The 12,069-nt window shown below is 33.5% G+C and overlaps 1 protein-coding gene across 1 annotated transcript in view; it reads right to left on the bottom strand.

Annotated features, from left to right (window-relative positions):
• Positions 1 to 11,755, bottom strand: part of MCMDC2 (minichromosome maintenance domain containing 2) — a 34,073-nt gene extending 22,318 nt beyond the window's left edge. The window contains exons 1-8 of the mRNA XM_027583180.1: positions 11,657 to 11,755; positions 11,432 to 11,562; positions 11,302 to 11,361; positions 9,038 to 9,233; positions 8,007 to 8,129; positions 7,783 to 7,887; positions 4,629 to 4,754; positions 2,747 to 2,984 (exon numbers count right to left, since the gene is read on the bottom strand). Of these exons, the coding sequence (XP_027438981.1) occupies positions 2,747 to 2,984; positions 4,629 to 4,754; positions 7,783 to 7,887; positions 8,007 to 8,129; positions 9,038 to 9,233; positions 11,302 to 11,361; positions 11,432 to 11,562; positions 11,657 to 11,750 (1,073 nt within the window). The 5' untranslated portion in view covers positions 11,751 to 11,755. The remainder of the gene's footprint in view (positions 1 to 2,746; positions 2,985 to 4,628; positions 4,755 to 7,782; positions 7,888 to 8,006; positions 8,130 to 9,037; positions 9,234 to 11,301; positions 11,362 to 11,431; positions 11,563 to 11,656) is intronic.
• Between the last annotated feature and the right edge of the window lie 314 nt (positions 11,756 to 12,069).

The following is a 12,069-nucleotide window of genomic DNA, read 5'->3' as shown; positions in this document are numbered from 1 at the left end:
ACTCTAGCAAAACATATGCATGAGCTTTGCAAAACATTGCTGAGGGAAATTAAGGAAGACTTAAATAAATGGAGATACACACCATATTCATGGATCAAAAGGCTCAACATTGTTAAGATAGAAATTCTCCCTAAAATTGATTTATAAGTTAAATGCAGTTCCAACAAAAATCTTTAATGGCCTTTTCTGGCGGGTGGGTGAGAGATTGGTATTAACATATGGATTCTAAATGTTATAAGAAAATGCAAAGGACCTAAAATAGTGAAAAAGAATCTTTAAAATGAAGAATAAAGTTGCACCACTTGATTCAAAACAACATAGAGCTACAATAATAAAAAATGTATGGTATTGCATAATTATGGACAAATAGGTCAAAATAACAGAAAGAATTCAAATAGATTTATGTCTAGTTCAATTTTATATCTAGTTTATACCCAGTTCAACTGATTTTCAACAATGGTGTCAAAACAATTCAATGATGAAAGGAAAGTCTTTTCAACAAATGGTATGGAAAAACTGTATAAATGCGTAGGAAAAAACATTAACCTTGACTCCTACCTCACACCATATACAAAAATTAACTTATGATGGATAACAGACCTAATATAAAAGCTAGAACTATAATGCTTCTAGGAGAAAATATAAAAGAATACCTTCATGACCTTTGGTGTAGGCAAAGATTTCTTAAACGGAAAACACTAAACTTAAAAAAAACCCAATAAATTGAATTTCATCAAAACGAAAAGGTCTGCTCATCAGACATTTTTAAGCAATAAAATACTAGCTTTAGACTGAAAGAAAAATTTCATGGTACATATATGTGACAAAGGATGTATATCTAGAACAGCCCCTCTTAAAAGTGGGCAAAGGACTTGAACAGACACTTCATAAAAGAAGATATTTGAGCAGCCAATAACCACATATAAAAGAGCTCAGATTGGTAGTCATCAGGGAAATGAAAATTACAACCATAATGTGATACCATTTCACATGCACCTGAATGGCAAAATTGAGAAACACTGACAACACCAGGTGTTGGTGATGATAGAAACAACTGGAACCTTACACTGTTGGTAGGAATGTAAAATGGTATAACCACTCTGGAAAACTGTTTGGCAGTTTCTTATAAAGTTAAATATGTATCTACCTAATGACATAGCAATTCTACTCCTAGTTATTTATCCAAGATAATGAAAACACACATCCACAAAAAGACCTGTATAGGAATGTTTACAGCAACTTCATTTATAATAGTCAAAACATGCAAAACCCAATGTCTATCACTAGGAGAATGGATAAACAAATTTTGGCACATTCATATAATGGAATACTACTCATCAATAAAAACAACGAACTACTGACATGCACAACTGGATCAATCTCAAAAATGTGTAGAGTAAAAGAGACTAGGCCCAAAAGAATATGCATTGTTTGCATTATATGATTCTATTTTTATGAAGTTTAAGAACAGGAAAATTGACCTACGGTGAAGAAATCACCTATGGAGATAGGAACTAAGTGAAGGAACTTTCTGAGGTGATGGAAATGTTCTGTATTTTATTGTGGTGGTGGCTATCACAATGTATGCACTTGTCAAAACTTATTAGAGTATACACTTAAGATCTGATTATTTTGCTATATACAAATTTTAACTAAAAAACAAAACAACCCCCCCAAATCTCTCACACCACCCCAAATACCACAAGAAAAGCCAGAGGTTAATGACAAACGGGAAAAGAGACAAAGGCCTTCATTTACAAGAGATATCACAAATCATTTAGAAAAAAACAACTTAATAGAAAAGTAGACAGTAGTCAAGGAGGTTCATAAAAAAGTAATAAAAGTGTTTAACAAACTCTAAATGATGCTAAAACTTACGCCTCGTTAAAGAAATGTAAATTAAAATAAAATACCATTTTCCACCCATCAGATGGCTAAATTTAAGTTTGATAATACCCAGTGTTGGTGAGGCTGTGAGGAAACAAACACTCCCATGCTCATCAGTAGAAGATTAAATTGGTGCAATCTGTAGCAGTTAGTACCACATTTACATTGCAATTTAATTTTAATTTAATTTTAGCAAAACATCATCTGTCCAATTAAGTTAAATTTGCATTTTTAAAATTTTAAATTCATTCTATAAATTTGCTTTTGCTTTACAAATTCATCTAAGGTATTAATATAAGAAGTTTATCCCTGGCTTTTGAACATTTAAGTAATTTTAGAAATGGTACTTGCTAGTGGGAAGCCCCAAAATGCTGAGTAGAAGTTTATTCCAAAGTTAGGGTGATAGTCCCCAAACAGTAATTTTGGCACTTTTCACAGACTTATTTGGATACACTGCATCAGTATTATTGAATGGAATCTTGGAGAAAAATAAGACAATGGCTTGTTGGCTGTTGGGGGGGAAGATTATTTTAAAATGAAAGCAAAAGTACAAAAGCAGAAAATGAACTAGGGAATGAGGGAAAAAGAAGCCTGTGAAGGATACATTTATTTGTAAAGGTCTGAGTGGGGAAATTGGTTGAAATTCTGAGTGGTTAGATTCTCAAAATATTGAAAGCAAATATCCAATTTATCAATTCCTGTTTTTAAAGTTCTGAACTTCATTAATAAAAGTTTATTTAAATATTAATACTGCCCAGATGAATTCTAAATATTTGTCTTGTAATAATGCTCATGGAAAGGATTTATGCAAATCTGTGACCAATTTATAATTTGAAAACATTCATATCACATATTTTACCTGTCTACAAGTAGAGTATCACTTGTTATAATTAAAATATCCAGGCAATTTTTCAGTTCCTTGTTATGGTCAGTTGTCTGTACTAGACTCATCAGCAAACAGAGCTTGAGCAAATTGTAAGTCCCAGGAGGAACAATTTGTGATGCAAAGATATTGGCAAGTATTGCCGTAAATTTCCAGCATGAGCTGGAAGTCAAAGAGAGAAGATGCTTGAAATTGTCGCTAATTCCTGAGGGAACTGAAAGTAAATATTAACACATATATTAAAAAGGGTTTTAAAACAAGAAAATGACATTATAGATCTCTAATTCCATTTAACTAAAATACTATCAAATTGTAGTTCTTCTAGTAATGCCACATTCAATTTCTTATAATAATATTAAATTATTATATATATTATATTAAATTATGATTAGAGGTCACTCTGGTCTCTCAATTTTATCCCAGGGAATATAATAAAAGGAAGCAGTCACCCCATGTGTCCACATAGACTGGCTGTGCGGGGGGCAAGCAAATCCCTCATTCTTTTCCTTTTAAGACCTATATGAACAAAGCCAGATCAGGGGGCTCCTGTATTGCAGTGTTTGCTTCTATATCTATGTTTAAAATAATACCACCTTTAGTGAGGGCTAAACAGCAGAATGGGAAATCTTTGAATGATGCTGTTAAAAGGGAAGATTACTCTCTACTACTTTGAAAGCACTGTACTCTATTATACTGTAACAATCTAGATCTTTCTCCACTCCCTTACTCTATCCAGCTCCTCAAAGGAATGAGTTGATTTAATCCAACTGATCACTGGGAGGAATAGCTGTGCATGCATAAACTAGTCCCTTTCTTCTTCCTTTTGGGCTGCCATCAGAGAGCAATGATTTCTTCTATTCATCCATGCCCATGGACCAAGGGAGACCTACCTTAGTGTAACTCCTGCCACATTTGGGTGGTTAAATCTGCCTAATTCGATAGTGTAGCATGAGAAAGCACACTTTTTCACCTACATATAAGTCATATTCTGCTACCAAATCAATAAATCTGGAAACACTTCACAGCAGAAAATATTTAAAATAACATTAAAATATCTATTGTCCATTAGTGCTTTCTTTCTTCAATATTCTTGCTCTTTTAAGAAGCTTTTCTCTTCAAGACAAGCAGAGGTATCTAGAATCTACTTGCATTTAAATTCAACTTGGGCCTCTATTTTTGCAGATGGTTATCTAGTGATTCCAAAAAAAATCTAACTCTATTCAAGATTTAACTAACCTTTCCTACTTTAATTATTTGTGTGCCAAGTTAAGAGTAGGTCTGCTCTCTACTCTTACTTAATGCTTATTTATGTTTGAGTTGTTAAAGGAAATTACCAGTAACAAAAGTGTATTTTAGTCCCCATCGCCTTTCTCTTTTGTCTTATTTCTTGATTGGCTCAGAACTCAGATGAGGAAAAGGATGCTATTGTATTGGGGTCTTTTTCTCAGACCACAAGTTACTTAATATTGCTTTAGTTAGAAAATAAAAGGTTGGGTAGAAAAACCTTTTGATGAATCTTTAACTCTTGGCATCTGGACACAATTTTCTCATTGCTAATTATGAAAAAATCGAAATAAAGTTTAGGCAAAAAAAGGAGTCCTTCCTGTGGGCAAGGTTCTACATTATCACATTTTATTTCTTTCATAACATTTATTATCTGAAATCATCTTGTTGATTAGTTTACAGGTTTACTGACTGTCTACCATATGATTTAAGAGTAGGAACCTGACTATAACTATATACCTAGTGCTTAGAAGAGTGCCCAGCAATACTTATTTCCTGAGCAAATACTTATTTCCTGAAAACATGGACTTAAATTTAAGTATTTGTTAATATATGATACTAACAATTTCCTTACCTTTTGGATTGCAAGAAATGATACTGTTTGCCTCTATACAGACAGCCGTTTGTGAAGTTTTTACACAGGCTGGAATTCCAATAATTTTATACTCATTTCCTATATTCATTTTACTCACTGATTCATCTAAGATTATTAAACACGAAAGAAAATATGTATTCACTAAATGAAACTTGTACATGATCATATGGTTCAAAAATCTAGAACAAGTAACAAGTTAGTAATTGAGTTAGTTGTAAAGCATTTACTTTTGTTTAGTATAATATCTATATAGAGTAACACCAATAATGTAAATCGAGGCAATTTTATTGCTGATAAATTTTGATATTTATAGGCAACGATGAATTAATTTCAAGAAGCATGAGACACAGCAACAAGATAGTCTCCTCTAATACAATTAAAGGAAAAACAGGATCATTCTATTTAAGATGAAACATCTTTGCATTAATCATAAAAAATGTTAATAAAAATGACCTTATAAATAATAATTTGAGAAGAAAATAATTTTAAAAGGTATTATTCACTACCTACAATATAGGCAAGGTATTTTTACATATATTATCTAACTGAAAACTGTTAGATATTATTATTCCTGCTTTGTACATGAAGAAACTGAGAAGTTAAGTAAATTGTACGAGGCTAAATAGTACATACCAGAACTGAAGTTCACATCTAAATCTGGCTATTTCTTGCACTATGCTAGGTTTCCCTTCTCACATCTACAGATTGGACAAAGCTTTTGCACAAATTCAGAATTGGTTGATTTACTGATTGTTTTAATCAATTTGGCCATGAGCCAAATTGATTAAACTCAGGGCTTGAGCTCATGACCCCAAGATCAAGACCTGAGCTGAAATCAAGAGTCCGATGCTTAACCAACTAAACCACCCAGGCACCCCTCAAAATTTATTTTAAAAACATACACTAAAAATCTTTTTTTTCTAAAGATTTTATTTATTTATTCATGAGATTTTATTTATTTATTCATGAGAGACAGAGAGAGAGAGACAGAGAGAGAGAGAAGCAGAGGGAGAAGCAGGCTCCCAAGGAGCAGGGAGCCTGATGCAGGACTCGATCCCAGGACCCTGGGATCATGACCTGAGCCGAAGGCAGACGCTTAACCAATCTGAGCCACCCAGGCGCCCAACATACACTAAAAATCTTGATCCTCCATTACACAGTTAGAAGTTGGTTGGTTGTAAAGTTATGAGAGAAAGGCTTAAAAGGAGGAACAGGATTAGCATCTCTCCATGAAGAAGATCAAAAGGTGATCTTCTCCATCATTTTTTTTTTCTTCTCTCTCTCATTTCTTTTTTTTTTTTTAAGATTTTATTTATTTATTTGTCAGAGAGAGAGACAAAGAGTGCACAAGCAGGAGCAACAGCAGACAGAAGGAGAAGCAGGCTCCCCACTGAACAAGGAGCCCGATGCAGAACTCAATCCCAGACCCTGGGATCATGACCTGAGCCGAAGGCAGACACTTAACTGACTGAGCCACCCAGGTGTCCCTCCTTTCTTTTTTTTTTTATTTTAATTTTATTTATTTACTTATTTATTTATTTATTTATTGCTCCACAGAGCATATTGGTGTACCCTGTAGACTGGAAGGGAAGAATCAGGCTCGAGAATTGAGAAAATAAAAACTACAAACCAACCAACCAATCAAACAAACAATAACAACAAAAAACAACTAACTGAAGGATACAGAATGAATTATGAGGGGATAATTAGGGCAAATAGTTTTTCAACTGTTCCATGGAATCATAGAGTTTGGGAGATGTATCTTGAGGTCAAGGAAAGGTCGAGAAAAAGGTAAGGAGGCTGGGAAGTCTGGTGATCTCTTCTAACGTCAATCCCAAAAGGCCTGTTTTTTATTAATTTAATCTTTAAAAATTCATTTACATTCTATGGAAGAGTTTATTCGAAGAAAGGATTTTCTACCAAAATATAAGTTGGATAGCCACTTATATTTTTCTATGTTGTATGGTTTTTATGTAGTATATAATAGAACTAAGTAGACTTTAAGGCTGGAATGCCTGAATTTGAATCATGGCTGTGCCACATACTAGCTATGTAACTTTGGACAAGTTACTTCTCTGTGCCTCAGTTTCCAAATTGTAAAATTGAGATAATAACAGAACTTACTTGATGGGGTTGTGACTAAATGAGTTAATATATGTAAGAGTGCCTGGCACAGAGTAACTGCTATTTAAAAATGACCTATTATCATCTGTGCTTATATGCTTGCCTCATCCTTGTCAGGCCACAGTGGGAAGAGTTCTTGTTTGAATTTCTACTTCCCTAACTCTTGAGTTTCCGATACATGTTTGATATTCAAGTTCTCTCTTTCCAAACAGTTTAATTTCTCCAATTTCAGCCCAAGAAAAGAGGCTGAGCCTCATCCTCATTTTCACAGTTCTGGCTTTTCAATGAAGACTCACCCTTCCCTGGGTGATTAATACCAATAATGATTTCCTCTATGGCAGGCTCTGTCTACTCACAGGTCTTTATTCATGCAGTTCTCAAGAGTTAATCATACATCACAGCTCATTCATTTTTGTAAACAAATATTTATTGAGGTTTTACTATATGCAGTAAAAAAAACTAGTCCTTACCTTCATGAAGTTTACATTATAAAGTAATCCCAGGGGCTCCTGAGTGGCTCAGTTTGTTAAGTGACCAACTCTAGGTTTCCGCTCAAGTCATGATCTCCCTCCCGGTCAGGGAGACTGAGCCCCATATCAGTCTCCTTGCTCAGTAGGGAGTCTGCTTCCCCTCTGCCCTCCCCCCTGCTTGCAAATTCTCTCTCTCAAATAAATAAATAAGTCTTTAAAAAATAAATTAAATAACCCCAATGTTTACATAAGATACAACATAAAATGATGGGAGATCATTACCATAAATAATTGTGTCCCTGAAACTTAGCATGGTGCTTGGGACATAGCAGGTACTAATATCTTTTTAAGTGAATGATGTATGACTCAATGAATAACTGATACCTTAGCTAAATATGACTCTTTAAAACACTCAAAAGAACACCTATGATTCTTAAGCTATAGAAGTACCATTTATAATATACAGCTATAAACAAGTCAATTACATATTTTATATATTTTACAGCAATTTGTTTTTAGTTCACACAAAACTTACTTACCTCTTAGAAAAATTGTAAGAGATTGAAACCTACATGGCTGGTTGTTAGAATATCCTTGAAAAGCATGAAGTGCCTTTGCTGTGATTATTTCAACTATCTGTTTATCTTAAGGCCAATAGCAAAAAAGAATTAGTTATTTGAATATACATTCAATTTACTTTCCACATTAAGATATCAAATACTATTTTAAAATTTGTAATTACAAAATATAAATGCATCTTTACCACCAAGTACTCTAAATTTTCTGTCTTCTTGAAGTGAAGATGAACATAGATTACACAAAAAGTCATTTCTTACTGTTGCAGATTCTGTAGCACCAGGCACATGCACTCTTATATACTGAAATCCTGAAAGAAAACAAAGGTAAGCTAAATTTGCTTTTGGATTTAGCTATCCATTTTCATTCCTTTAAAATTATTCTAATTCAAAGTATAATTAATTCAATTGTGCATGTGGGTTCAGAGCAGTTCAATTAACATTTATTGCATGAAAAAGAAGATAGAGGGAGGGGAAAAATGAAGGGGGGAAATCGGAGGGGGAGATGAACCATGAGAGACTATGGACTCTGAAAAACAAACTGAGGATTCTAGAGGTGGGGGGGGATGGGTTAGCCTGGTGATGGGTATTATAGAGGGCACGTTCTGCATGGAGCACTAGGTGTTATACACAAACAATGAATCATGGAACACTACATCAAAAACTAATGATGTAATGTATGGTGATTAACATAACATAATAAAAAAAAACATTTATTGCATGGCTATTTCTTGCCAGGCACTATGCTAAGACACTGGTGATATGGATACTTAAACACAGTTTCAAAAGGCAGCAATAAGAAACAGGTAATTTCAATATGTGGTGTTCATTTAGAGAGTTCAGAGAGAAGAGAGGAATGACATCCAAGCCAATGAGAAGTGGGGATGAATGGAAAAGATGTCCTGAGAAGGACTGAATTGAAGTTAAGCCAAAGGTTTGAGACAGGACATTACAGGGAGAGGAAACCGCATGAACAGTCATGAAACAATGTATGAGAACATGTGCTTCAGCAATCCAAGAGCACCTGTTAACACTGTGGGAGAGAGAAGGGAAAGAAAAGAATGCACCTCCGGATTATGCAAAGTAAACTTGTAAACATGAAACACCAAGTTTTATTCCATTCTTTCTAGTCTAGGAATGTTTCATAACTAATGATAAACATGATTTAGGATTAAACAATAAATTGCTTGATGTTTTGATTTTACATTTTTATATCTACCTTTTGAAAGAGGGCATGCTTCATCTGAACAAAGAAATCTTGCACCTTGTGTATACTTGGTTACAGTTGTCATTGCAATCACAATTCCTTGCATCATATAAAATCTTTGAGATGCATAATCAAGTGGAAACTCACAAAGATCAAGACTATAACTTCGTAGAGGAGGTAAATGTGTTAACTTCAGCACTATATTAATCTAATAAGAAGGTAAAAATGGCATTAATAAAAATTGTAGATCCAATTGGACTTGCATTACACGATAGTAAGTATATTACATTGTACAGTAAATTAAATAAATAACTTGTTAGTGTTATTAGGAATCAAATTTAAGCATAAGAAATAAGATTTAAATATAAAATTAAAGATGCAAACCCCTTAAATCTTACATTTTAATTGAAAATATTATTATGAACTCATAATTTTTCTTTAAAACCACAATTTCTTGTGGGGTGCCTGGGTGGCTCAGTTGGTTAGGCGACTGTCTTCGGCTCGGGTCGTGATCCTGGAGTCCCGTGATCGAGTCCCGCATCGGGCTCCCTGCTCGGCGGGGAGCCTGTTTCTCCCTCTGGCCCTACCCCCTCTCATGTGCTCTCTCTCTCTCAATAAATAAAATCTTTAAAAAAAAAAAAACACCACAATTTCTTGACTATACTCACTGACAAGACCTACAAAACAATGAGAATCCAATAGCAATGAACCCTTCCAGTGCCCAGATTATGATCTCTTAAATATAATTTCTCACCAAAAGGAACCAAGGCTGCTTAAGGGAAATGGCTGACTGCAGGTCTGAGGCAGAAAATATACCAGATGGACCTGGTGCACCTCTTTGTGCCAAAAACCAAGGGAGCTACCAAAAACTAAAACATGGTATGTGTCAAAAGGACATAAACGCAAACTTTAAGGTACTCCCAATGAACCAAACTTTAAGGAACTCCCAATGAATCAATAATATACATCAAAAAGAAGGACAAAGATTCATTGAAATATATCGGATATATCTTTAAATTCATGAGTTCCTCATAATAAAAAAAAAGGAAAAACAAAACCAAAAAAATTACTGATCATCATTGAGGCTCCTAGATTTCAACTCATTATTCTCTGAAGATTTATAAATGGAAAAAAATCAACCATTCATTCTGCCTTTTAGGTACAAATTATATTTCAGGGTAACCAAATAGTTGATGAGAGAAAATTTCTGTTATAGAATAATTTCAGATAATAAATTCAGAAAGGTTGCTGAAATTAGAAAAATCACAATTTTACAACTTCTAATGAAATAATGGGTTCTAGTAATGGTCATCAGTGGCTGCAAAAACCTATTAGGTGAAGGTTGATGGGAAAATGTATATTGAAGAGATCAGATTGACATTACCAGAACCCACTGATCAATTGTGGGATTACTAAAAGTGGAAAACAGATAGTGTATTTCCCCAAATGTAGTGCAATATGAAATACATGACAGTAAGTATGATGTATCCTTGTCAAAATGAGTTGAATCTGAATTTAAGCAAGTTTTTAGAGCCAATTTCTATTTCCCAGAAATACGGTGTATGGAAGAATAAGTTAAATACCATAAGAACATAATCAGACAAATCCAAATTATGAAACATTAGCAGGAACATTAACTAGTTTCTCCAAAACTCAGTGGTATAAAAAGGAAGAGGGAGGTAACTGCTCTAGATTAAAAGAGGTTTAATGAGATACAATAACCAATTATAATGTATAGGCTTTGTTTTGATCCTGATTTGAACAAATCAATTGTGAGACACTCTTGAGAGCCCAAATGGGTACATTTAAATATGGACTGGATATTAGATACCAAAAAATTGTTATTTTGTAAGGGGGCATAATGGCATTGTGGTTATATAAGAAAAATGTCCACAACTTTTAGAGGTTGATACTAAAGGATGGAGCGGTGACATTAGGATGTCTGGGATTTGCCTTAAAATATTTTGGTAAAAAATGGATGATGCAGGTATGGCAAAATATTGTAAACTATTAAATCTGAATGATAGATATATAGAGGTTCACCGTATTATTCTCTTTATTTTGGGGTATGTTTGGAATGTTCTATTACAAAAATATTCAATGTTATAAGTGATAATACAGGAAGTAAAGATGTGTATTTAAGATATTCTATTGAACTCTGAAAAAATGTAGTATATTTTTTAATAAACAGAAATATGAATATAGAAATATTTATTTACAAGTAATCTTCAAAATTTTTACCTCAGTTTTCTTTGTTAAATTTAACTAAAACTTACCTGAGTTTCAGTCTGTAATTGTCCAATTAATGAGAGAGTCTTAACAGCAGTAAAACAGACCTGTGGTTTCAAACAAACAAAGTTACCAAAAATTCCACATGACATAAAATTCTTTCTTTCTTTAACTTACTGATTGAAAAACTTGAGCAGCTTTTAAAGGCTCATGTAAAATGTGATTTCCAAGTTCAGCATCCAATTCAACAATATCAGAGGGATTTATTAAAATGTTGAATCGATAGACAGCATAACTTTGTTTTGAATCTGTAAAAATGCACAAATATAAAAATGAGGATAGTTACATGCAGGAATTTATTTTAAAGTTTCTAAGATACAATGTCACCTTTGCTGAACATACCATTGTAGTATTTGCAATCATCTATAAACTTTTGGAGGCCTCCACTTCTGTCAAGATAGATAAGGGCTGCCTCTTTCATTTTTAGACTTGACATTTTCTCCTAATTAATGATTCTTCTCTATTACTAAATGATTAAACGACAGTTGCTGGTAAAGACTACAGATGGTGAAACGCACAGAAAAGATGAGAATACCTAGAAATAAAATAAATTAGAATTTATACTTCATGATCTCTAATAAAACCTTACAAATTGTTCAACTTCAAATTGAGAGTGAAACGAAATGAGGTAAAATTTCCAACTTAGAAAAATTCCTACCCAAAAGGAAAAAAAATTTTGTGGTTTTTTTGCCAAATAACATTTTTTATCAACAGTAGGTCATCAGATTCTCCACAATATTGCAAATGTAAGAACA

This window comes from Zalophus californianus, chromosome 4 (assembly GCF_009762305.2).
Source record: "Zalophus californianus isolate mZalCal1 chromosome 4, mZalCal1.pri.v2, whole genome shotgun sequence".
Lineage (NCBI taxonomy): Eukaryota > Metazoa > Chordata > Mammalia > Carnivora > Otariidae > Zalophus > Zalophus californianus.
Note: the sequence above shows the minus strand (reverse complement) of the source record. Positions and strands in the feature narration are given on the sequence as shown.